At 42.8% G+C, this 27,591-nt stretch overlaps 1 protein-coding gene across 2 annotated transcripts in view; it reads left to right on the plus strand.

Annotated features, from left to right (window-relative positions):
- The first annotated feature begins 776 nt into the window (after positions 1–776).
- The window catches only part of ERGIC3 (ERGIC and golgi 3), a 30,419-nt gene continuing 3,604 nt past the window's right edge, over positions 777–27,591 (plus strand). The window contains exons 1-12 of one of the 2 annotated variants that reach the window (XM_041720179.2): positions 777–934; positions 1,039–1,109; positions 1,624–1,711; positions 1,829–1,948; positions 3,201–3,294; positions 4,448–4,613; positions 6,242–6,299; positions 21,714–21,745; positions 22,389–22,485; positions 24,413–24,477; positions 25,296–25,432; positions 26,221–26,276. In XM_041720179.2, coding sequence (XP_041576113.1) covers positions 847–934; positions 1,039–1,109; positions 1,624–1,711; positions 1,829–1,948; positions 3,201–3,294; positions 4,448–4,613; positions 6,242–6,299; positions 21,714–21,745; positions 22,389–22,485; positions 24,413–24,477; positions 25,296–25,432; positions 26,221–26,276 — 1,072 coding nt within the window. In that variant the 5' untranslated portion in view covers positions 777–846. The remainder of the gene's footprint in view (positions 935–1,038; positions 1,110–1,623; positions 1,712–1,828; positions 1,949–3,200; positions 3,295–4,447; positions 4,614–6,241; positions 6,300–21,713; positions 21,746–22,388; positions 22,486–24,412; positions 24,478–25,295; positions 25,433–26,220; positions 26,277–27,591) is intronic. The other variant, XM_041720180.2, reaches the window with a different exon arrangement.

The following is a 27,591-nucleotide window of genomic DNA, read 5'->3' on the forward strand; positions in this document are numbered from 1 at the left end:
GGGTGTGGAATAAACCAGCATATTTAAATATATTACATATAAGCTAGTGTTCTTAAAATAGGGGCAAATAATGGTGATATCCCCTATGACAGAAGAGGTGATTTAATGTATTTCTTTTATAGATAAATGCTGTCATATTAGTATGCAGTGCAGACCTGTTTCAGATACAATTATTTTCTTGTTTTTATCTTAAACAGAACACCCTGGTTGTTCGTTCAGAAGAAGAGTACTATGATTTAGCATAATCTTGTACATTCTGCTTCTTTCAGATGTTTTAGTACTTTCTGTGACTTTTTTTATTCGTGCATCCTTCTTCAACTTGCTTGTATTGTTATTTTCTGTCACTTTTCTGTGATGAGCTACCAGTGGTGCCAGTGATATTTTTTGGTGTTGGATAGATAATAAGGCAGACTTGGCTTACCATCTTCAAAGAAACATCTGACCCTTTGAAGTAAGACTTCACAGATAAGGTGCTACACTAACCTGAAAACATATGAATGGCAGTCAACGTCTTTACGCCATAAAAATCCAGCATCCTTTTCCATACAATTAGATTCTCTCTTTCCTTCCCTTTCCCCTTTCCTCCCCTTTTTCTTCCAAAGCACTGGTAGTCTGCCGAGACGCTTTACTTTCCGCACCGTTGCTGCCACACTCGGCCCACGGGACAGCTCGACTGCTCTCCAAAGGCTGTCAGTGCCCGGCCCCAGCCCCCCTGCATCTGGAAGCCACAGACAGGATTGAAAATCTCAGCCGGGTACAGACAGCTGCTCTCCGCCGGGGGCGGGCCCGGGAGCGGGGGCGTGGCCGGCGCCGGAAGAAGGGTTTGCTTCCGGGCTGCGGGGCGCCATGGAGTCGTTGTGGCGGCTGAAGCGTTTCGACGCTTTCCCTAAGACCCTGGAAGATTTTCGGGTTAAGACGTGCGGGGGAGCGCTGGGTGAGCGGGGGGGCTGCGGGCGGCCGGGGGACTTTAGCAGGCCGGTGCTTGACAGCTGTTCGGGGTTGCGACGGCGCTGACAATGGTCCTCGTCTCCCCGGCAGTGACGGCAGTTAGTGGGCTCATCATGGTGCTGCTTTTCTTCTCGGAGCTGCAGTATTACCTCACCAAGGAGGTAAGTACCGCCGATGGAGCAGACGCAGAGCCCCGGTGCTGCCTCTGACTCGCGGCGGGCAACCCTTCAGGGCGGCCGGAGGGCCCTCACCTCTGCCCCCGCCGGGCCGCCCCCCTGGGCTGCCCAGGCAGCAGCTTCGCCCCGCATGGACCCGCAGTTCGCGGTATTTTTCTGTGCCCTGTCCGGTCGTCGCGGCGGTGGGAAGCAGGCTGCCCTCCCCCACCTGTGGCGTCTCGCCTGGACGGCACTACATCTCGCCGCCTGCGAGCAGCATGCCATATTATGCCAAAACGGAAAGTAAGCGCTGAAGCCCTCTTCCCTCCCTATGTTAAGAGATCTCCCAGTTATTTGACCGCATTGCAAATGGCACGCACTCGGCTGTGCATGGCAGTGGCTCAGCTGTCTGGCAAACCTCTTCTGTCTTAAAAATTAGCTCCTGGGCCACAGGACCAAGGGAAAGGGGCCTTTTGATTTGCTTCCAAGTAAAATGGGACTATTTTTGCTTTGTTTCCAGGTTCATCCAGAATTGTACGTTGACAAATCAAGAGGAGATAAACTGAAGATCAATCTAGATGTTATTTTTCCACATATGCCTTGTGCTTGTGAGTAAGACTTCTGAATGGTGATGATAATTTTTCTCCTTGGCAGGGACTCAAGAGGCTCAGTGTGCCCATAACAAATGTATGTTTGTAGATCACTTTCCTTGTGCACGGTTTCAGATTTGAGCATAGATGCAATGGATGTAGCAGGAGACCAGCAGCTGGATGTGGAGCACAATCTGTTTAAACAACGTTTGGATAAAGCTGGGAATCGTGTAACTCCAGAGGCTGAGAGACATGGTAAGATGCTGTTCTGCCTGTCCTGGGTGGATGCTCTGTTAGTCTTTCCACTGTATGCCTGTTCTGAGATTTGTGGGGACAAGGTGACAGCTGTGAAGTGTTTAAATGCTGCAAAGTCTTGAATACCTTATAGCATACAGATCTGTTAAATTACTCTTACACTCAGTACTTTTGCAAGGAAATCTTTGCCTGGTCCCTCTGAAACTATGACGAAGACCTAAGGATACATTTGAGGAATAAAGCTGCACAGTTGATGGTGTTTGGGGATTAGAAATCAAGCAGCTGTTCTTTCAAAACTTGGCTTTGGATGTATCTTTAAATCACAGTGGGTGAACAAATGGGACTGTGTGGCTCAAGGAAAGAGTCTTTCTCTAGGGAAGGCTCCAGTGACTTAACCTTTAAGCTTAAACTTGAATTTTACTCCATTAACTGTTGTGTGTGTTAATGCATGCCTACATAAATACATGTGAGCTGATCTATTGTTTGCAAGCTGTAATAAGTGATCCTTGGCTACTTAAACCTCTTCTCTACATTTTTTACATGTTATGACTCATCCTTGTTTTTTGATACCAACCAGAAAGGATTCTGACAAAGCATTTCAGTCACACAGTAATACTGTTCTGACTTTTCCTTTCCAAAACCTGAGTTACTTACTCCCTTTTCTGGGAGTCAGTGTTGTTTGTAGTATCAACATAACCAAATTTTTAGCTTTGTATCACTTTAGATTTAGCATTTCTGTTGTTGACATTGAAAGGCTAAACTAAGCCGAGAGCTGAGCAATGGGCAGGCCATAAGGGTTTCTCTGGTTGGCATGGGAATGTGGTGATACTGTTTTTACTACTGTGTCACTTAGCAGCCACTACAGGTTGTGGCTTTAAAAATTATTGTCTGGGGGCAAAAAGTTTTGAAGCAGATCCTGTATCACTCATAATGTACTGGTTGGGTCTACTTAAGACACATTTTAGCAAAGCCTTTATGCAAGTAATGTCTGATGCTTCAGCAAGGCTTACAGATAACCAGTTCTTTCCATGGATGCTGTTCTTGAGAGGAGAAATACTATGCTCCTTGGTTTTACTCCACACCTCAGTAGGCTACATACATACATACATTTCAGGTGGGCATTGGCATATGGGCAGGATGTACAGTGGCACATTGTGTGTGCATAGATTATTCATTATGCATAGAGCAGAACAAGACTACAAGACAGAGTTTCTAGAGGTGTCTCATCACTTTGAATCCTGTTTTGTCTTAGAGCTGGGAAAAGAAGAAGAAAAAGTGTTTGATCCAAATTCTTTGGATGCTGATCGCTGTGAGAGCTGTTATGGGGCTGAGTCAGAGGACATTCGGTAACCTTTACACTTTTTTCCTATCTTCTTAGCGCTTGAATCCCGGTGTGTTATATGCATTTTTTATTTTTTCCAAATGTGTGTGAAAATCTGTGCAATGAAATCCCGCTCTCAGGCACGTGTTCAGTGATAAGAGCTATTGGGGTTTGGCTATGCCTTTGGAAGCTGCACTCAAGATTGTTGAGAAGGTGCATCTGTAGGTTGTTTGGATTGTCTACATGCCTGTTTAAGCAGTACAAAAATTGTATCTCAGCAGACAAGAGATTTTCTGGTCTTGTTTGGTGTCCAGAGCGGAGGTGTTTAAATGATTTCACTATTGCATGCGTTATCTTGACATGAACCCTGGCCTTGCCTTCTCACTTCTGTTGCTGGCATTGTGTCCTTACAGGAGCAAAGACCAGACATCTATGGCTCACATAAACAACAGGCATCTTTTCATATTTCTCATTCCTCCAAACAGGAAATTACTGTAAGAATGGGTCCATGATAGTCCATATAGGTTCTGGACTAATCTTGGCTATTTTTGGCTCAGTGATAACTTGGTTTGTCCCATCTGTCAAGTTGTGTCCTTTCCCAGAGATGCTTTCATCTTGAGGTATTCATAACTGCTGCCTTCAACAGCAGGAATTTGTTCAACGTGTCCAGCGAAACATGAAACCAAGGAAGAAATGTGGGTTTTTTTCTGGTAACCAAGGTATTATCCACAGATAGAAAAGTACAAAGAAAGTTTGCAGTTAAGCCCCCGTTTAGCCCAATGTCTTGGCCTAAAAACAGAGGAAAGTAGCAATAGAAACAGGCAGATGCTTTGTTCACGTGAAGAAGTTCCAAACTGCTTATAACTGTGGGACATTGATACTGGTTTTGTGGCAAATTTCTTTGCTAAGGGCTGCCTTGGCTGTGTAAATGGCCAGGCAGAGCCCTCTTTGGACTCCAGTCCTGTATTCAAACAGCGTGCATCATCACCTCCAAGCCTCAAAAGGCACATCAAGAAGCTCATGCTCATTCAGGAGCATTGGGCCACTTTCCAAGGTCCAGTCCCCAGTGTTTGTGTTGCTGCTTTGTTGAAGAAGAATCTGTCAAGGATTCAAGTCCTGAGCTGAAACATCTCTTCTTAATGATAAAGATGGTAAGATAGTGCTTGTGCTTTTTGCAGGTGTTGTAATACTTGTGACGATGTCAGAGAAGCATACAGGCGGCGAGGCTGGGCCTTCAAGAACCCAGATAGCATAGAGCAATGCAAGAGGGAAGGGTTTAGCCAGAAAATGCAAGAGCAGAAGAATGAGGGCTGCCAAGTGTATGGTTTCCTTGAGGTCAACAAGGTGAGAGAGAGCTTTTGCTGTGAACCTACTGCATGATGTTGAGGACTGTGAAAAGGCAGAGTCGGGGCATTCCTCTCCTTTTCCAGTTTCAGTGCTTACAAGACTGTCATAGAATCACCTCTGGGATCAGCAACATCTTTGCGCTTGTCATGGGGTTCAGAAGGACGGTCAGGAAGAGCAGTGGGAAAGAGGTTAATTCTGGTTGGTGTTCTGTGGGCTGGTAGGAAGTCATGGCAGCTGGAGAAGTTTGCTTTTTCCTCCCATCTGGGTACCAAGTCTTTTTGCTGAGATTTCTGAGGAGGAGGGGGAGCTTCTTTGAGCTTGAATTGTTCTACCTGCCCTTCTGTTTAAAATCAGAGGCCACAAATGGATGCTGGAGATAGCAGTAACCAACAACTCACCTGCAGAGGTGTTGGAGAGAATGAAGTGTTATTTTCTTTAGAAAAACAGTGGAAGCAAGGCTATTGGAGTTGGTTGTCAAGGCTGAAAATGCTCAGAGAGGTGGTTTATGCAAGTGATACATGAAAATACACAAGATGCACCAGGTAACTATGTAACCTGTCATTTTGTGGGTTACTCCCACAAATACACGGGTTGCATACCCAAGTGTCTTCTAGAAGAAGTCAGACCCAGGGTGTTTTTTTGTTTTTAACTTCAAACTCTTGGGTTTTTTTTTTTCTTTTTGGGATTTTTCTTAATCTTTGTGTATTCTTCCTGGAGACCACAGTCTTTATTTCTAGAAAGTAGACCTTGTACTCACAAATCCAGACATTGTGATTTGAGCATTATCATAGGTATCGAACTGTTATAGGACCCTTTCTCACAATACATGAAGAGCAGGAAGATTCTAAGGGGAATACTGGATGTAGGAATGGTCCAAGTGTGAGTGTCACTGGGGAAGTTTTTGAGGCCTTTTTTTAGGCACTTGGAACTTTGCCCATCTTCATTCTCAACAGGTCTACAGTTAACATAAAGCATAGGTTTCCCCTGGCATCAAAGATGTAATACAGTGTGTGAGCTTGGAACATTTAAATCTTCCCATGGCAGAGTGCATATGATTGCTAGTAAGTGTCAGGGAGGAATGGCACCTAATATGCATATCCCTTTCAGAGTCCAGGATGGAATTTTACCAGTTTGTCTTTTGCAGATTTTTGAGGGCTTGGGTTGTTTTGGGAGAGGGGTTTGGTAGGTTAAGTGCTTTATTTTTGCATGCTCTTATTTTCATGGGTGTATACATTGGATCACTGCTGATAATTGTTGTAAGTGATGACTCTCACTTTCTCCTCTCATTTTCTTTAATACTGTTTTGTATTTTCTGAAGGACCAGTCAGTTCCCTACTTAGAGTTAATTCCTACTTTTTTCTCATTTTTATGTCCACTAAATAATTTTGATAGAACAGCTGTTATCCACATTAGTATCTAATTATGGATTTCAGCCTCACTGCCTGTACTGAACACGGGAAATCGATACTTCTCTTAGGATAATGTCTGCTGCTTCTGTCACCTGTAAAAATGAATTGGTTGGTGTCTGTCTTGTGTAAACAAAATCCTAAAAATCCAAACACCAGTACAGCTGCTCTGCTTACATAGATTCAGATCACTTAATGAACTTTTACTCTCTCCTGCAGGTAGCTGGAAATTTTCACTTTGCACCAGGAAAAAGTTTTCAACAGTCTCATGTACATGGTAAAGTATTTTCTTTTCTTGATTACTGGACCTTTTGGTTTCAGGTGTGTCTGACCATTTTCTTTTACTATCTTTGCATTACTGTCTATGAAAATGTCATGGTTTGATGCTGGCACAATGCCAGCGCCCCATGAAAATACAACCTACCAATCAAATGCTGTGAAATGTGATCAAGAACAGAGCAAAGCAGGCCAAACTTAATAACAAAGGAAAAGCTTTATTACACTACTACTACTATAAAAGGAAAAGAAAGGAAAGAAAAAAAACCCACAAAATTTGAAATGAAAACCTTCCAAAACATTCCTCCTCCCACCACCCAACTCCACCAAACCACAGCGAGACCCATTTGGATCCTTAATCAAGTTTTTACCCTTCAATATAATCAATACTGAGTCCATCGGGGAAGAGAGGAGTCCCCCTTGCACCACAGACCCCCAGGAAACACAGCTGCCACCTCTTGTGTTTCCAATGTCACACCTGGCACTGCCCAGACACACCGGCCAGTGTGACATTCTCCTCTCCATGTCACAGTGCTCTCACCACCGTGCATGGACAGAGACTGCTTATAGGGCCCCTTTAAGGATGCTTTGCCAAGGACCACCAGGAACAACAGTCCAGTATCACAATTCGGGACTAGAGTCCCCCCCATTTTCCCCTGGTGCCGAGGGTCCAAGGACAGAGATCTCCTTCTCTTCTTCTCTGAAGATGGAGGGCATCCTCACACCCTCCTCAGCTCTCTCTGTCCATTCCAAAACTGGTAGTTGCTGAAGAAGGTCTCTTGGCTCACCAGTGCATCCCCCTAAATTGCAGTCCCTCTTGAAAGAAAGAGTGGTTCAGTCTATGGTAAACAAGCAGAGTCCAGCCAAAAGCCACTCCATCATCTCCCCCCAACCTTCTTCTCTGAACATCTGAGGTCCCAGGCTGTCTCTCTTTCCTTCAAATTGAGGAGGAGTAATATTTCATAAAGCCTTCATTTCCCAGAAAAGGGTTAAAATTCCCGGACTCCCCGGATGGCTGAAATCTCAGCCCAGGACTCCTTCTCCTGTCTCCCAGGCTGGGCATCTTCCCCCCCTTCTCCTTCTCCTCTGTTGGCAAACTCCCAGGTGTCTGCTGGCTCTCTATCTCTTTTCCCTCTAGCTTAGGGGAGGGGGAACAAAGACATCCCAGATGTTCTCCACCCTTCCGTCCGCAGGAGCTGGCCCAGCCGGTTCCGATCCTTCACTCCCTGGCCTACCTCTGCAGGCCGCATGGCTCCCCTCCCCCACCCAGCCCGGGCTGGGGGGGAGAGGTCCGTACCTTGCGATGACCGGAACCAAAGAAGGACGAGTCCTCCTGGGAATTCCGCTTTTAACCCCTCTGTGTTCTCAGAGGTGTGTCCACCTTCAATTGGTCACCCCAAGTGTCAGTATCCAAACCTGACCCCTGACTGGACTGACCTCTTCCTTCCAAAAAAAAATTCTCTTCCCGTGTCAAACCATGACAGGTAACAACATCACTGCTTCAGTGGGGAGGACCTTTGTTGAAGTTTTGTTACAATGGTTTAGAACTATCATGGACAAACAGAAAAGTGCTTTCTAGGGGTGCTGCCACATGAGTGTTGAAGAACTTGTTAGATGATGTTTCTGGGAAGTCTCTCAGTTCTGCAAAACTTTGCTGCTTTGCAGTCAAATAACCTCAAGTAAAATTTTCAGTCCTGGACCTGACTACCATTACTTCTGGAAGGGATATTTTCCTCTACTCATGAGGTTCTGAATGAAATTTAAGTTGTGAAGGACTTCCTTGAGTATATTTATAAATATAGTGTGGCGAGATCAATAGTGGTAGTTTACAAAATCATGGAATGGTTTGATTTGGAAGGAATCTTTAAAGGCCATGTAGTCCAACTACCCTGCAATGAGCAAGGACACCTTTCACTAGAGCAGGTTGCTAAGAGTCCCATCCAGCCTGGTCTTGAATGTTCCCAGGAACTGAGTGTCCGCCAGCTCTCTGGTCAACCTGTGCAAATGCCTCATCACTTTCAACATGTACAATTTTTTATATCCAGTCTGAATCTGCACTCTTTTAGTTTGAAAGCATTACCCCTTGTCCTATCGCAGCAGGCCTTATTAAAATGTCTGTTCCCATCTCTCTTCTAGTTCCCTTTTGGTATTGGAAGGGGCTCTCAGGTCTGCCCAGAGCCTTCTCTTCTCCAGGCTCTCCCAGCCTCTCTCCATAGCAGAAGTGCTTTAGCCCTTGGAGCATCTTTGTGGGCTTGTGTAGACTCACTCCAGCAGGTCCACATCTTACCTGTGCTGGGCATCCCAGAGCTGGAGGCATCTCTGCATGTGGGGTCTCACCTGAGTGGAATAGAGAGGGAGAGTTCTCCTCCTCACCTGCTGCCCATGCTGCTGGGAATGAACCCAATGAGCAAGTGGTTTCTGGATTGCCAGTGCCTATGGCCAGGTCATGTTAAGCTTCTTGTCCACTAACACCCCCAATTCCATCTCCCTGGGGTTGCTCTTGACTTGTTCATCCCCAGCCTGTATTGGTACTGGGGGTTGCCCTGACCCAGGTGCAGCACCTTCCACTTGGTCATGATGTTCACTGGCCCCACTTCTCAAGCTTGTACAGGTTCCTTTGGCTGACATTCTGCCCCTCAAGCACATCAACCTCACTACTCAGCTTGCTATTATCTGCAAACAGGCTGAGGTGCATTCAATCTCACGGTCAGTGTCATTGATGAAGGTATTAAACAGTACTGTTCCTAACATGGACCCCACTTGTTACTGGTCTTCCTGTATATTGAGCCATTGACCACTACTCTTTGCATGTGATCATCCAACCAATTTCTTATCCAGTGAAGAGTCCATGCATCAAATCTTTATTTTTTTCCTTTTGTTGCTCACTCCAATTTAATCTGTACTGCTGAGGTTAAGGTCGGGGAGAATGTGAATGTGCTTGGTGAGAGTAACTGGTGTATTTGGAGAACAACAGACAAACTTTTGAACACAGAAGAAGCACTTTTGCACAAACAACAACAATGAGAAAAGCCTGGTTTTCCCCATTGTACTGATTGTTAGTAATAAAAAAAAATTTTCACTTATTGTGCAAAACCTCCTTTGTGTGCTTAAACTATCATGACAACAGCAACCTTACTACAGCCAGAATCAATGAAGTCATGGCATATATGTTAAGGAGAAATATCTCTAATTCCATGTCCTCTATAAATGCTGCACAGCTGAATTAAAAAATCACTCAGAAAATACAGATAAAACCCAAAAGGGCTGTGTAGTTACTGCCAGCCTCATCCTTTCATTTGCTTGTTCCTGCTGGCTGTATCTGATGGCCTCCTGTTTGTCTATAGAAAAAGAGTGTGATTGCTTCCTGCTCTCTCCTGGCCCCTCAGCATTTCATAGGCTTTTCCTGTGGAGGGCTCAAGGCATATCTTTCCATGCTGAAGAGTCACAGCTTACGAAGCTGGTCATTTGTGGATGCTACTTGATCTTTGAGCTTCCTTGCAGGATTTTTCTGAACCTCTTTCAGTTCAGCTCTGCCTGAAAGTACGAGACTGCATCCAGAACTGAGGTCCAGGCTAAGCATGAGAAACAGTGGCCTAATGATTTTCTTCCTTTTGTTCTCCCTTGCTTTCCTAGTTATTCATAATGTGGGATTTTCCTTTTTACCCAGCCTTTTCCTTGGCGGTGTTTTCATGGCACTGGCCAACAAACAAGGCATTTTTCCAGACCCATAAGGAAAATGGACTGCTCAGAGAATGGTTGTTTTCTTGTAGATGACTCACTGTAACCTTTCTTTCCAATCTTTCGGGTTTTTTTCCTGCTTCTAATTACAGATAAAGAATTTGACTAGTATTAGAGGACAGAGTTTTGTGAGATATTTCCAGAACTCGTATCTCATTTGGATCATAATTCCAGACCAGACCTTAAGTGCTTGTGGTGTTTGATTCTTTCAGTAAGGTCTGCTTTAACATGCAGTCCTGTTAATACATTTAACAGAATGTCATACAGCATGAAGTTGAATGTCTAAGTCTGAATATTCCAAACTGTTGTTGTTGAAAGTCACATTAACAATTCACTAAATAATTTTACTAGACCTACTTGATGCAGAACTCTAATGATGGACAGTATTTTTGCTTTTCTTTCTATTCCCTACTGATATGAATCAGTAGAGAATATGAGGGTGAAAAATATGAGTAGTGCAGAAAAAAAGTTCAGTCCACTGCACCATTCTTCTTACCTCCTATTGGAGTCTGTACTACGTTTGTACAGCTGATGGTTGGATTTTTATTTTGAGGTGGCATTGCAATACTGAAGCTTGCATATCAGCTTTTCAGTTTCTTGCATTGTTCCTCTCTTCTTATGCTGAGGGTTCCTGTTGTATCATAGATCTCCAGCCAGGAAATGGGCATGGAGATCACTGTGACAGTTCCAAGGGTCCTATTAAGCAGCACTTTGTAGCTCTAACTCAGATGTAATCCTGATCTGAGCTTCTGAACTCTTGTTGTGTGCTTGGTTTAACATCTTGAAACTGTAACTTCTTTCCTAGGGACAAACAAGTTTAAATGGCTTTTTTTTTTCAGAAAGTAGAATAAGAGAGGGTCGCACATGTGGCAGCACTGTGTAAGGTGCAATTTTATTTCTGTTTAGTTATTTAACTTCAGTTATATATAACTTTATTTGCATAAAGTCTGTGTTAGAGGCTGAGCAGTTTACTATTAGAGGTAGTATTTTATCTTAGTTTTCACCATTACTATATGTTTTAGTGTGTTTTGCTACTCATTCCTAATCTCAGGTCATCAGAATTGTCATGTCTGGGATGACTCACATGGTGTGTCATACATCTTATGCCTCTGTTCCATCTAAAATGGTTAATTACCTATTAGCTAGTGCATAAATACAATGCTTGAACTTCTTGGACAGGTACTCTGCAAGATTGATCCCAGGGCCTCTGGGGTCCAATCCAGCTAGCTCCTGACCCCTGGCCCCTCTCAATCTGACAAGGACAAAAGTAAAAGACTGGAGGCGCTCTTTCCTCTCAGGGCCAGAGTCCCACTTTATTCCTTGATAGGAGCCACCTGGGTATCAAGGCAGCATCCCTGGGGGAAAAGAAAGGGAATGTCTGATGGCAGATATTTTAAACCGGGGGCGGGGGGAGGGAATCACAGCTAATGGGGCACAACTGAAGGGAGGTGCAAGGGGAGGAAGTAACCTGGCCTAAGACCACCACCACAAGGCTCCAGGGGGAGAGGGGGAGATACAGAACAAACCACGTGGTGCAACACAACACCTCCCCCTTTTCTGTTAAAACAAAGTTTAAAAAATAGCGTAAAATAACAACAAAACCCAATTGTTTTAACCATATAACTCCAACCCCCCCCACCCCCCCGAGAATCCCGAGTCCTTGAACAGTCTGCTGAGCCAGTTCTCGGATTCCTGCTTTACTTGTCTGATCAAGCCTTTCACTTCTCGGAGAGCTATGTGGACATTGGGTGTTTTCTATGTTAAGTTCAAGAAACAAAGTCCTTCCGATTCCTGGCACTTGTGTCCATATAGCAGCAGGAGGAAATAGGGTCTCTTGGTGCTGCAGTGGACAGGCTTGCTGAAGTGTCTGTGCCAGGGTCACCTAGATGTTTTGGTGTGGCTAAGGGATGATCCTTGCAGCTGTCAGACTGCTCAGCACAAACAGGATGGCACCTTGGACAGCGCTCATCGTGAAGTTGAGCGGGAGGTAGCTTTTATTTTCTACAAGGAAAAAATAATCATTTTAAAACACATTAAAACTCAGGGGTCTGTTGGAACATAACCAAATCTCTTAGGAAGATTCTTCCTTCTCTTCCCGACGTCATCTTTCTCTTTGGCTCCTATCAAGGAATAAAGTGGGACTCTGGCCCTGAGAAGAAAGAGCGACTCCAGTCTTTTATAGCTGCTTGCTTCTCATCCCCATCTGCTGGTGCTGGATTTTTGGGGGAAAAAGGTTTCACCAACTTTGAAGTATCCATCGTGGGCCTGTGGGGGTGGATACATGTAGCCACACCCCCAGGTAATGAGCTCGTAAGGACCCTTGGTTTCCGTAGTTTCTGGCTCCTTAATGAGAACTGGTGGACACTGTGATAACTTAAACTGATTATTACTGTGGAAATGCTGTACTACCGGAGGACTCATATTCTCAAATGAACAATTTAAAAAGTTAGTTGTAAACATGGCTTTGCAGAGCTTTTGTTGTGGTGTCATCCGTGCTGCTGAAGTGCTCTGCCTTGCCAGGACTTGTTTGAGCATATGGTGGGCACGCTGAACTACAGTTTGACCTGTGGGGGAGTGGGGAATGCCTGTCTTGTGCTCTGCCTCCCACTGCTGGACAAACTAGCAACTCCTTGGAGGCATACACTGAGCTGTTGTCACAATAGTACTCCATCTCTGTTCTTCACAGCCTGTGTTCCCTGAGAATCTGAGCTGAACCTTTGGAAATGTGTTCCTTTTGAAGCAAGCAGTGATGCTGCTTTTCATCCCAAGTTATTGGAGGCATTTAAAATTGGTCACTGATGATGTCACAATGTGACATCATCAGTGTCAGAGAAGACCCCCAACTCTGGAATATCATACTGGCTACAAATGATCATTTGTTGTTCAGTTGCACTAAGAAATCCCAGATCATTAGGAGGAGGATTAAAAGAGATTGTGAAGAGGACTCAAGCACTTCCAATCAGAATTCTTAAAACTGAAACTAGTAGTTTTGGTTCTCCTGCATTAAGGGAGGCCGGAGTCAAAAATTACTGATACTTCAAGTCTTCTATTTTAAGCAGCACAGCCTCAAACCCTGCTTATTCATTTGGTTTTTGCTGAGATTGGAGTTGCTTCATTGTTGTCTGTTTAGGCTTTGAATCCTAAACTGAGATTTTATGTTCGAGTTCATGCAATGTGCTGCAGATTTTGGTGAAGTTCTCTCTTTGACTTTTGTATCTGCAAGGACAGCCTCCAGCATCAGCTGGGCCTATTTATGACTATGGGCCTATTTATGTATCTGTTTCCTTTTGCAGCAGTTCACATCGCCTGTCTTTCCTTCCTGTGTCAGAGGAAAGAGGAATGATTGGGTGATTTAGCTGTTTAACCTCTGAGGTTTGTATTTCAGGGGCTGCTGCCATGTCTGTCTGTGCCTGTACAGCAGCAGCCTGTGGATATTCTCAGTTCAGTCAGCGAGAAAAGAGAGAGAATTCTCCCAGGCCTAGCCTAGGAAAGTTAGGAGAAGGAGTGAAAACAATTATTATCTCTGTTTCTGTTCATATTGTTTATAGATCTGTTCTGCCACAGTGTGCTATTCATAGTGTATCAATGGTGTGAAAGGTGTTTCACCTTAGTGATCCTGGTTATAAAAAAGAATGCTACTTCCAAACATTCGTTGCCTTCTTAACCATGTGAGTCTTTTCGTCCATCCCTGCCTCAACAGTGTCATCAGCCTTCTCCTGCTTCATCTGCAGTAGTGGAGAGTGACTTTCCTGCCTGTGGAAACTTCACCTACCTAGTGGTAGGCTCCTGAGGAGAGTGACATTATCTATATCACTTCAATCTTTCTTGCTCTAGTTCTTATAGTAAAGGGGAAGCTGAGGGTTCTCATTCTGCTTTTAGATTGTCTTTGGGCCACTCTGTTGCTGAGGTGCCATCACCAGTATTTTTTAGAGAAGACATTGGCCATCATGCATTTCTGAGAGCTAGAGAGCTTTTCAGGATTATTTAAAATGTCTCATTAGATTCCTTCAGTTCCTTAAGAAGAAGATGGTGTTGATGGCACCTTTCTGTCCTGAAGACACACTCTGAATGACTGTGACAATTTCTGTGGATGAAGCAGTCTGTATGTGATCCAAATTTTGTGGATTTCTTACACCCTACATGTCAGCTGGAAGAACAAAGTTATCTTTGAAGATGCTGTTTTTGAGGGATTACTGTTTGTTTTTGTGGTGATGGCTGTGGAAGGAAAAAACACAGGTTAGGTGCTCTTTGAAATGATGATGGTCTTGGAAAAGGAGCTGTCTCCTTGGAGTCACCAAGCTTTGCCTAGAAAGATGTGAAGCTTTGTTAGCTCTCCAGGAGTTTCACTGGTCAGTTGTACCATCTTCATTAGTGTTCTGTTTATGTATTTAGCAAACGGCTTGTTTCTTTCTCTGCTAGAGCTTGTTTGACAGCCAAAACCTATTTGAACTCATCCCTGGATGCTGTGGATGACCCCAAATTGCCTCTCTTATTTTACATACCTTTTAGTGTTTTGATTACTGAATTGTGAAAAGATACCAAGTCTTTGACTGCAAATTGGTTGTCGTTTTTCAAGTCCCTTGGCACCTTCTCGGTGTCAACCAAGAGCAAGTGGCACTAGGTCCTTTTCCTGGAGAGTCTGCAGTCTCCTTCTCTGTTCTTTTGCTATAGCCCAACTAGCTGTGGGCCCTATTACTATTGCACAAGCCTCTACAGGTAGCAGTTGCTTATCTGAGTTCTTCTCCTACCCAACAACATACTTGGAAAAAAACTATGTGGGACTCAGTCTCCATCAGGACACCAGTTCAGTGTGGAGGAGATCCAAATCCTCTGATCACCTATACACTATTCCTTCCATGGAGGAGGTGTATGAGCTCATTCTAACTTTTGTCCCAAAGTAGTGTCTGTTAGGGAACTATTTTTATCCCCATACTGAATACTGAACGCTGAGAGTCTTACTTCATCCTCAGCATTGTTGAGGACTTTTCTTTTTACACTAATGACCTCTTACCAGAGTTTGGTTGTCTTGGTGCTGAAAGATGCACAGTCTCACTCATTTATGGTGGACAAACTGTTTTCAAGTTATAACTAATCTGTTTTGAAGACAACAAAAATTACATTTTCATTTGTCACTTAACTGTCATCCATTAGAGCTCAAGTTGTGCCAGTTGTTGGGAATGCTTAATATTTGTCAAGTAACCCTTTTGTGCGGTCTTTCCTTCTCCATACCAAAAATCATGCTATGGTAGAAGCACCAGCAGAGATGTGGCAGAGGGGATCAAATTGCTGTGGGAAGGATTCAGAGGTCCATACGACTATAAGACCCTGTAAGTCTATGACAGTTACAGATTAGTGTTAAATATATATATTGCACAGTATTGAATACAAATGAACAAGCTTTTGAAACAAACAAAAAAGGAGTTTACTTAACCTCCTTTGAGATATGCTGTTCAAACTTATATTTCCCTGCTTCTGATCTTTCCTGGTATTCACCTTTGTCAGGATCTTGCAACGAAATGAACAAAATCAGCATGATGGTTTGTTCTGTGTATCAGGTGGGATGAAAATAGCACAGGACTGATTAAGATTTGAGTGTTAATATGTTGTAAATATAAACCTGAGTGCATTTCTGAATACTTTTGATCCTAAAATGATCTCTCTTATCTTATGACAAAAAAAGAATCTAAATGTAACCAGTATTGTTGTTTGGCATGCTGCTTTGGAGTTCACTTAACATATATGCACATCCCACTGTGTTTTTCCTTTTGGTGATTAATTACTGCATTTTGAGTTCTCTGTTACACTTGAAATGACTGCTTGACCATATATCGGTCCTTTAGCTAACTAGGGGGTGATTTTATATGGCCTAGAAAGCACACAAGCACAGATACTTCTTTTTGGTATGAATATTATTGTACCTGCATCTCTTTATCTTTTCTTTGTAATGATATGAACATTTCTCTTTTCTCTCCTACTCTGCTTGTTTTCCCAGTGCATGCTGTTGAGATTAGGTATTGCTGTATACTTCTTTTTCATCTGGACTACAGAACTAACATGATTTTTGTTATTTACTGAGCCCATAAATCTCCTTTGGAAGGTGCTGTTGATCTAGGCTGGGATTTGAGAAGATTTCCAGGAAGCTAAAAAGGAGAGCTGTGCCAGGTCATACTTGTGTGGTAAACGAGGTGGAGAAGGTAGAGAATCCTTGTCTTAAATGAACTTAGTATGCCATGTTGGAGATAATGTTTTGGCAAATGCTTAGCTGCACTGTGCAGCTAATGTGCTTGAGGGGAACATGCTGACAGGTTAGAGCAACTTCTGCCTTTTCAAATCAAATGAGAGAATTATCTTGCTTAATCCCATTTGTACAACATTTTAGAGAATATTTCCTAAAAATTCATGTACCAAGCCAGCTGATCTGTGAGTAGTTTGTAGGAACTTTTACAAGGGTTAGTAAACCATCAGATTTTTCTATGGGTAATCATGGCAGCTGCAGGTTCAGATGTGGTGTTTCGAGTCAGTAGCATCCGGCAGAGGGCTCAGACTCTCAGCTTTGCTTAGCTGCAACATTTTCTGTGTTGCTCCCTGCCTCATTCCCCTCTTCACAACACGTTTATGCCACTTCCATCTTCCTGCCACTGTGCTTTTGTAAGATATTTTCCTCCATAAAATTAATCCCCACTTTGAAAAGTGGTGTCCTATCTCACCTTAGAGCAATGTGTTTGGGTGGCAGTCTTTGGGTTTTTGGAACCTTCACATGTTTATTAACAGAGTCCTGAATGGCTGTAAGGCTGTTAATCCTCTTTTAGGTGTTAAGAACTGAGTTTTATGAAGTCCAAGGAGGCTTTGTGATTGTCCAGGTCAGAAATACAGGATGGAGAGAATTCTTCAGATAGACAGCATTTTTTAAAACCATGTTACTAAAACCATGAACAAATCTTGGTTCTATAAAGCAGACAGAGTTCTTGACAAACTTAAGATGTTTAGCAGGTATCTTTATTCTGCCTGTTAGGTGTGGTTAAGGAAATGAAAACATGTGTTTGTTTCTTCAAAAATAAGAGTCTTTGGTCCTAGCAGACAGTCTTTTAAAGGTCTTCTGGTCTCTTTTCTTGTCCTGCTCCTTATCTTAGCAGGCTAAATAGCGTGCTGGTTTATGTTAAGCTAAACAACTCTCTGCAAATAGAGTATGTACATATGTGCTTAGCATAATCATCAGTGATCAAGGAGAAATAAACCTGTGGACTGGTGGAAGACTCTTTTAGAAACTGAACTGCTCTACAGCAGAATTGTAAATCATTTACTGGAGAGGAGTTTTTTAAAAACTACTTAGTTGTGGAAAGCATAGCAGAGCACTCGGGGACATTTTGTTTTCAGTAGTCATAACTATTAATAGGGGTCACACACAATGTAAATCTAGTGTAATATGTGAGTTAATGTCTGGTCCTTCTCAAGTGATGCCCTGGGATTTCTCTGGTACTGTGCTATTCCTGTAAGTTTTGTCATGCTCACTAATCCTCAGTGCTACTTCACATGTACCAACACATGTGACTACCCAGGTGATAAAGCTGATAAATGCCATAATCCCACAAAGGATTCTAGGAGCACAGCTACCACGAGGATCATCCCTCTGCCTCTCTGTGCATCACTGTGCCAGTGCAGCTGTGGCATTAACCTTACTTTGGAGCTGTTCTGACTGGAAGAATAAGCTCAGATGAAGCAAGACTCGCATTTCAGCCTTTTGCGGAGTCTGAGGTGGCTCATGACTGAAAGGTGGGTGGGATAGGAATGAGCTGATGGACTGAAAGATAGTGGAACAAAGAAAGTTTTATTCCTTTGGTGGTATGAAAACATAGAATATCCTGAGATAGAAGGGACACACAAGGATAATCACATAGGTCCAGTTTAAATGCAGACCAATCAGAGCCAGGATCTCTGTGAAACTTTGTTATAACTGAAGGTTAGCCAGCTAGTGTCTGTACAAAAGGCAGGAAGACTTGACACTTCACTGGCAGCTAAGCCACGTAACTCTTGACTTAGGTGCAAATAATAAGTGCAGCATGAAACAGCCTAGTGTTGCTGGTAACTGTTAAGAAGAAAAGCATAGCATAATGCCAAGGCCACTTCTTTCTTTCCTTCCCCTGCCTACCATCACATATACTTCCAGATTTTTACTAGGAATTTATTTTTTAAAGTTCATTGATACAGTTGTCAGCACAGGAACACACACCTGTGTGCTATCACTGTGCTAGTGGCAGTGACAGGTCTGCACTCCAGTCAGAGATAGCAAAAGGAATATCTGAAGCCAGTGCATCTCTGAGCTCTTTGAAATGCAGAACCATTGCCTTAATTCCAAGTACTGCACCCTAGTCTCTGGGCATTTACCTGCAAAAGGACCCCTCCCTACATAGAGCATACTTAGGAGAAGTATGCTTTAGAATTTCCTTTTCTAACTGTACATTCTCTCTTTTTCATGTCTGTCTCTTTAGGTTTAGTAAGGGTTTTATATAAATACAAGTACAGCTTCTGGTATTTTACTGAAAAATGTTAATTAAAAAACAAAAGAGTTCACAGCACACTCAAGTAAATGTTTTAAAGGAGAGGCTAGTTCAAGTCAGATCTTTAGCTTTGCAGCTGTCATGGTTTGCTACTGGCCAAACACCAGGCACACACAAAAGTTGTTTGCTCACCCTTGCTTGCTCTCAGCTGGGCAGCGAGGGAAAAAAATTAAGGGTTCATGAAATGAGATGAGGATTGAGAGAAAACATTCTTAAGGGCAAAACAGGAAAACAGGTTCAAATTTAAAGGTATAAAGTAAATTTATTATTAACAGAGTCAGAGGAAGATAATGAGAAGTAAAATAAGCCTTTAAACCACCTGCCCTGAGCTGCTCCCTCTTTCCAACTCACAGTGCAGGGAGATAGGACATGGGGGTTTTGATCAGTTCGTCACCCAAGATCTTTCTCTGTTCAGTCAGGGAGAGGAGTCTTTCTTCTGCTATGGCGTGAGTCCCTCCCAAGGACAAACAGTCTTCCCAAAACTATTGTGACATGTCACTTGTCTGTGGAGTGCGGTCCCCCAAGGATAGGCTGTTCGAGTTTGGAAGCAAGACCCCTCTGTCTTGGAGGCAGCAGCTCTCTCTCCATTTTGATCTCCCACTAGATCACAGCTTTCTTTGGCATCCACCCGCTCTGGCACGAGCACTTCTCCCATAGTCTGCAAGTGGATCTCTGCATCCCCCATGCACCTCATGGGCTGCAGGGGCACAGCTGCTTCACCCTGGTGCTCACCATGGCCTGCAGAGGAATCTCAGCTTTGACACTTGGAGCAGCACCTCTTCCCCCTCTTTTTCCACTGACCTTGGTGTCGCCCTGTTGTTCTCCCTCACATGTTCTCACCTCCTCCTCTTCTCTGACTAGAAGAAAAACTGCTGCTCATAGGTACTTTTGATAACGAGTTCTGCTAATTCAAAGATTTCTACACGATCCCACAGCTCCGAGAGGTTAATCTCGTCTAGGTTCTGTGCCAGAGAGTCTCTCACCGTATTTCTGCTGCCAGCCATGCGGCCCCACCACCACCAAGCGGGCAGTGACGGCCACCACAGCGCTGGCGCTATTTAACACCTCTCTTCCCGCGGGGCACTGGGAAGAAGAAGCTGCTGCCACTGCCCCTGCCCTTCTCGCTGCGGCACAGCTGGCTAGGGCGGGGGGGTAGTAAAGGCTTGCCATGCACTGTGCTGGGATGGCAGGACCTGTGGCACCTCATCACTTCTGGAAAAATCTGTGTGCATGCTGTTTTAATTTTTTCTTCTTAAATATGTCATCACAGAGGCGTTACCAACCTCTCTGATTGAGCCAGCAGCATGTCCATCTTCAGAGCCATCAGAGATTGGCTCTGTCGGACATGGTGGAAGCTTCTAGCAGCTTCTCACAGAAGCTACTCCCGTGGCAATCCCTCGCTACCAAAAACCAGGCTGTGCCAAATCAACATAGCAACTTGTCTTGTGCTAGGTTCTCAAGGGAGCAGCATTTCTAATCTTTGTTAATAATGTGGCAACACTTGGTGATCTTACTCCATTAGCTCCTAAAGTAATAGCCCACGATTATTGAACTGTGTTTTACTTAGCTAAATTGAAAGGTGAAGTATGCCTTCCTGAGCACATGAATTTACCTGTTAAAATGGTTGCAGCCTCTGGCTTCTTTGAAATAAACTGAAATGGAGTTGCAATTTAGATTTTCATCCTGAGACTGATGCACCTGGTATTGCATAAAGTCATTTAAGTAGCAAACTAGAAAATATCCATTGCCTCCCACAGATTTTAAAGATAAGCATGTATATATCGATTGTCATCATAGTTACAGCAGTACCTTACCTACTCCAGTGCATACAAAAGATAATTGGCAAAGCCATCAAAAGTGTAAAAAGAAGGGGGAGGTGTTATAATCCAAAATGCAGGGAACTCAGAACATTGAGCCTGTAAGCCAAAGCTTAGAATTAAACATAGGATTTGATCTGAGACCTTGGAAAAGGTTTCCAAACTTAGGTGCTAGAAGTGAGAATGTGGATTTATAGTTCAAAGCAGAGACACGTTAAGCTAAATAGAAGAAAGTTTTAGAGTTTAAGATACAGAAAAAATAAAAGTAGTTACAAAGGTAAGCAAGAGGTTTAGAATGCAGTACTGTAGGTTTATGTGTCATAACATGATTGGCTAAGAAAGTTTACACTGTAGCATGAGTCCATAAGATGAAATATTTAAGGATTGGGTCAAAACATACATATGCTTGTTGGCGGTGTTTTATTGGTCAATAAATCATTTAAAAGTCTTGTAACTAGAAGTCTTGTGACTTTCTGAACTGTGCAGTGAAGATGTGAGCTGAACTCACCCTTCCTGCCTAAGTAGAAGATAAGAAAAATAAATTGCATTATCTAAAAAACTCAGAGATACCGTCTCTAACTCATTCAAAACTCCTTCAAAAATCCCCATACCGTATCTCTGCCAGATCCCTCCTAAGGATGTGTGGTCCTGCCAGCATTGTACATTCCTATATGTGGGAAGGGCAGAGATGAGGAAGGCCAAATTGCCCAAATCCCAACACTGGTGACAGTCACTGTGGCCCTATTAGTGGTTTGTAAATAGCCTGCTCAGGCCATTGCTGCAAAGACTTTTCCTTTCCTAGTGCGTTCTCCAGGCAGCAGTAGCAAGGTTGATAGGCAGAGTGCTGAGTTACTAAGATGATGATGATTTTTAAGGGCACTTGCATGTTATATTAAAGCATGCGCTCTTCTCAGTTGTTAGTTTAGATCTGTGATGCCTCTGTGTTTTACAGTAGTGAGAGGAGTTATGTGTAGCTAACAGCAGAGCTTTCTTTTCTGATCTCTGGGATCTTGTTTTTGCACTAGATGAAGTATACATGCAGGTGAGAACTGAATACCTAATCTGAAGTAACCCCAAATTAAATTTACTTGCCTTCATTCTAGAAGTGGCTCTGTGTCAGGAGGGGTATTACAGCAGTTTTATCTGTCACACACCCTACTATGCAAGCAAGAGAGAAACCCAGGCAATTTTCTTGCCATTTTAGATTGTGATGGAAATGAAAGGAACTCCCTTATTGCTAGAATAAGGGAAAGAGGTATTGCTATGATAATGTGAGCTATATTGTTGACTATTTTTCTGTTACAGTTCATGATCTGCAGAGCTTCGGACTTGATAATGTAAGTGTTCCTAAAGCAGTGTTCTAGTTCTCTTAGACTCTTTTCTTTCAGGATTTCCCTCCCATTGTCATATTGAGATCCTAGATTGCTGCAGATTTGGCTGTATGAGTCTAAGCAGAACCTGGGTCCTGCTTTTTCACAGAGGGTTCTGAAATACATTCTGTGACATTTGCATGCTGCTTGGCAAGCCTGTGCCTCTCTTCCTGAGCCTGTCTTTTTCCTTAATCCATGCTTCAGAGTTTCTTAAAATTGATATTGTCACGACTGCTTCTGCATCTGTTGGAGTTTACCTTGAGCTGAGAGGAAAGCAGATGATGCTCATACTTATTCCTCCAAGGAAGCTGGTAGCATGTGCTCCTATGGCAGGGAGAGGAGTGGTGGGAGAGCCTGCTCTGTAGATGGGAGGAAAGGGCATGGAGATGTGTGGATTTCCAGCAGAAGAAGGAGAAATCTTGAAATCTCCTATGAATAAAAAAGAAGAGCAAATATTTTTGAATTTATTGTTGGGATGCAAGAGCAAATGAACACCTGTCTCCATTCTAGAGCCACGCTCAGAAAAATATACCAGTAATGACCTTCAGTCTCCTTACCTTACCCCTCATGTGCTATGCAGCTATTTGAGTTATTAGCATTTCCATTTCAGATCAATATGACGCATTATATCAAACATCTCTCATTTGGAAGGGATTATCCAGGCATTGTGAACCCTCTGGATGGGACAGCCGTCACTGCACAGCAAGGTAAAAGACAGCTGAGAGAAGTCTCTTTTTAAGTGTCTGTATTAATAAGTGTTAGAAGAGAACAGGAGCAAAGTTTCCAGTTTTAACAAAAACCCAGTGTTATGTGAAATGTGACTCCTCGACCTTGTGCTCTTTCTGGAGCAACTGTCTCCATTCACCTGGAAGAAATCTGCCAACATGTTTGGATTCTGTGACCTTTCTGAAAGGTATCTCTGTTCAGTGTTTGTGAATGCACAACAGCAGGTACAGTATGTCATTATTAAAGGCCTACCTCAGATATAGTTCAAGGAGAGCCCTGTCTAACTATTACATACAGTGAGAGAGAGCCAGAAGATGCAGGGTAGAGAAAAAGCCCAATGGATAGTTGCTGGAGAGCTGTAGTGTCTGCCTGACCATGAAAGTAGATGGTGAAGTAAGTACCTTTTTCCTCTGTTACTTGGACAAGTGAAAGCCTTCACTTTCTCCTCATATTCTTGATGCTGACAGTATCTGTGGATTCAGATGTGTTGCCAGATGTATACCAGGGGCTGTATTGTACATTCAGCACTTGGAACTCCCAAGTGCGGAATTCGGTAAAGAAACCTGGATAGTATCTTTCTCCGCTTGGATTGTAATTTGTGTCAGATAACTTAGTAGGGATGATAGAATATAATTTCATTTTACAGAAACCCAACAGTAAGAGCTTGAAAAGCTGCAATGAAGTTGAAATATTGCTGATATTTTCTAGATAGCACCAGATTTTCTGGCTTGAGAGACAGCTTTTTATTCCTGCTGCTGCTGTACTTGAGTTTATTTCCACATGCCTGCTTTTCTATGAAAGGTCCTTTACATGCCACTGCAGAAGTTTTTTGGTTTTTTTTAGATCCACTGAAGTCTGAATAGTTTGTCTTGAAGATAATTGGAGCTGTATGTAATAAAACTTGGAGAAAGAAGTAATTTGCTTTGGAATGGTGATAGGACTGTTAGTCCTACCTGAATCTGTTCTTTAACATTTTCTACCATTGATTTTGATCCTTGTATCCAAATCAGAGGATGGCGTTCGAAAAAAAGTACAGAAAAATTAAAAGGCGTCATAATGTTCAATATGATTATGATGCTGTAGTTATTCAGTGGAGTAACAAACTATCTGAGAGGGAGGACCTTTAGCTGACTGATAAATTTCTGCATAAGCTCGAGCTTTTCATCCTGAGCCCCAGGGAAAAAGTTGGTAAATTCTTGAAGAATTTGTCCTGAAAACATGTTCCAGTAAAGAAGCAGGAGCAGTAGATTGCAGGTCAAATTTATGTTTATTGCCAGCTAAAGATACCATATGCTAGAACTACTTCTGCTGTAGAAATGGATGAATAGTCTTCTCTAGGTAATTTCATAGAAAATAGTTTTTTTCTTGCATTGCATTATCCTTAAGAGAACTGAAGGAACAGGCTGCTCTGAGGCAACAGAAAGGGTTCTTCTATTTTTTTTGTCATTGGTCCAGATCTTCCTTTTCATCTTCTGATACAATAAATGCCATGCTTCTACAGGAATAAACTCCAGTGTTAATTGATGTTGATATGAGATACTCATTTAGACCTGAGTGAGTTTGCTTAGGGCTATGTTGTTAAGAATTTTTCCTGGACTAGAATTGAATTTGCAAGAAGTTTTACTGGTAAAGCTATATCAAGTTTGTAGAAGTTTTTCCATTTATTCAAGGCCAAAATGCCATCAGTTTTGGTTTTGGTTGGAGCAGAAATGAGATTCACTTTGGCAAAAGGAAGACATATTTCAGACATTAACTTTGCTGTCCTTGAAAACCTCCAGCAGCTGTTATGCAGAAAGATGCTCCCTGGCAAACTGAAAAAAAACAGTTTGTGTCTACCTGTCCTGTCAGTGAAAAGCTTCCAGCTTATTGCTTTATATTAATTGTGTCTCTCCCTGTCTTTGCTTATAGCTTCCATGATGTTTCAATATTTTGTCAAAGTGGTCCCCACTGTGTATAGGAAAGTAGATGGTGAAGTAAGTACCTTTTTCCTCTGTTACTTGGACAAGTGAAAGCCTTCACTTTCTCCTCATATTCTTGATGCTGACAGTATCTGTGGATTCAGATGTGTTGCCAGATGTATACCAGGGGCTGTATTGTACATTCAGCACTTGGAACTCCCAAGTGCGGAATTCGGTAAAGAAACCTGGATAGTATCTTTCTCCGCTTGGATTGTAATTTGTGTCAGATAACTTAGTAGGGATGATAGAATATAATTTCATTTTACAGAAACCCAGTTTAATTGGTCTAAGAATAGGGCTAGTATGAACAATATGTAGAAGACTGTCAGGGCACAGAAAAATGCTGAACGGTGATCTTAATTTATGTGAAGACAGGTTATCTCTGTCATTCTCTGCTCTCCTGCCTCTGTGTATTGTTTTCCTATTTCTCACTCTTGATTATTTATGGCTTTCTGCTATCAGTGCTCTCTCCTGAAGCATGCTTAACACGTCTGCCTTTTGGTAGAGGATGACACAGACTCGAGGTTGAGAGGGACAATTTCTGCTAGCTGTCCAGCAGCTTATGCTGCTGTGTGCCAGCAGAGACCAAATAGTCCAGCCTGGGTGTGATGCTTTCCCTCATACTATGGGCTAGTTACAGCTTTAACTGGTACCCTATAGTAAAAATAGACCTGATAGCAGATCCTGATAGAGCTCTTCATGACTCTTTCTAACCACTATCGGGTTACCACATGGGTGAGGGTACACTGATGTGGTTCACTGAACTCATGTTTTAGTAGCCTTTCCTATTCCCTGTTAGCAAAACAGTGTTTGCTCTGTTTGTTTCCTGGTAGGTGGTAAGAACTAACCAGTTCTCAGTTACACAACATGAGAAAATAGCAAATGGGCTACTGGGAGACCAGGGTCTGCCTGGTGTCTTTGTACTGTATGAGCTTTCACCCATGATGGTGAAGCTGACAGAGAAACACAGGTAAGAGACATTTCATTCTGTTTCATTCATCCTTCACTGATTTTGTAATTTTGCATAGCTTGAAACTTCATCCTCACTTAGACGTAATAGCGCAAATGCGTGAAATTCATCAAAGCCCCTTCCCAGCCAGTGGAAAGGTGCTCACCGATGGCCTTCCTCTCCATGTGAACTGCAGTCTGGGTTTTTTCTCTTCCTATGTGAGTGTTGTAATCTGGTATCAAGATGGAAAAGGAAAGTGATGCAAGGAGTTGAAGTGTGATATAATGGTTCTTGATTCAGACTTCCAATAGGAAGACTAGATTTACAGAGCTACCCATTTAGCTCACACAGTCTAACTGGATCCTTACTCTGCATTTGCTATAGCTTTTCTACATCTTCCAGCTAGTGTGGAACCTCTTTTTCTCTCTGGGTTAATGGCTGGCAATGCAACTGCAGGGAAGGGAGTCTTTGGGGTTCATAATGGGGGGTAGAAAAATCTCTATATCTTAAAATGCATTAATGGATGCTTAGGATTTAATTACTGTGTTACATGACCCTCCTGTGCATTGTCACTGGGTAGGAATAAATAAAGTCTTAGGGATTAAAAGCCCATCTTTCAAATTTATAAATTCAGTATTTCCTCTTAGTGTTGCTGACTAAAGGCAGCAGTGACAAACTTGAGAATTGTTAGCTATGAATACTTAGGTAATGCATACTTATATGGTATGATGAATATTATTAGAATTATTAGTTAATTGTTACAGACCCGACATTGGTATCTGAGCTCATTCTGGTTGTTCAAATTCTAGGTCCTTTACTCACTTTGTCACTGGAGTTTGTGCCATTGTTGGAGGCATATTTACAGGTATTGTACCTTTCAATCATTTTGCTTTCTAAAGTGTAAACATTTACTATCTTACACTTTCTAAAGTCTACATGTCTAGTAACAAATCCTTGTTTGATTAAAAGAGATTATTTCAATCTTTGGGAAGCAGTACAGCATGTTCTGCAGAGCCACAGGAGTGGCTTCCGACTGTAGCTAGCACTGGAGGCTTACAAGATGCTGTAATATTACAGCATTTCATTTCATTAGACCTGTAGACCTGTCATAATATTTCATTTTGATGCTCTACAGAACATTTTGTTTTCTAACAAAGCTGTTCTTCACAGACCATATGAAAGTGTCTGTGTTTGCATTCTTGGCCAGCTTGGGTCTGTAAGTAGATAGTTTGCATGTGGAATCAACACCAGTTAAATCTGTGAGCCCTGGTTGCCATGGGCATAATATATATCTGAGCGATATCAAACTGCTCCCAGACATAGGAGCTCCAGCTAGTATTCCACAGGGACTAGGCGTCTTGTGAGGAGAGGCTCAGAGGTTCCTGCAGATCCATCTGAGTATCTGCACTTCACTCTCAGTGCTGGCATCTGGAATAGCTAATCAGTATCTGCTCAGCTCTGTGCATGGGAACAGCTTTGGTGTAGCCATGCTCTTCAGGTAGTAATCCAGGGTGCTCATAGTCAGACATGTGGATGTTAAGGACCAGCCTGAAGATGTGGTCAGGGACCTGAGAAGCCAGTTTCTGTGTCACATAACATCTGTATCACATACCTATAACATTATACCTTTTTCTACAAAGTTTTCTCATCATCTGACGTGTCACAGTGCTCAGTGCTCAATTAACGTGGTACTGTTAAACAGAATTTCTGTCTGCAATATATTTTATCCTATTCATCTCTCTGATTTCAAAAGTCATTCAGAAATTATTTTCATTACAAATTCATGTGCCCTTTAGCACTGACTGGGTTTGACAGCCAATTCATGTTTCTGCCATACACCATGCTCAGACTCTCTGTATTCTAGAGATCAAATCAACTAGTGGCCAATAAGGTCAATTACTTGTACCAGCAATAGTGTGGCCAGCAGGACCAGGGTGGTGACTGTCCCCCGCTGTACACTGGTGATGCACCTTGAAGCTTGGGTTTAGTTCTGGACCCTTCATGATGACATTGAGGTGCTGCAGCAAATCCAGACAAGAGAATGGAACTGGGGAAGAAGCTCGAATGTACGTCTGATAAGGAGAGGTCAGCGTGCTCAGCCTGCAGAAAAAAAAACTCAAGAAGGATCTTCTTGCTCTCTACAATTACATGAAAGGAGGTTGGAGCCAGATGAGGGTCAG

The sequence above is a fragment of the Taeniopygia guttata genome, chromosome 20 (genome assembly GCF_048771995.1).
Source record: "Taeniopygia guttata chromosome 20, bTaeGut7.mat, whole genome shotgun sequence".
NCBI classification, from domain to species: Eukaryota; Metazoa; Chordata; class Aves; order Passeriformes; family Estrildidae; genus Taeniopygia; species Taeniopygia guttata.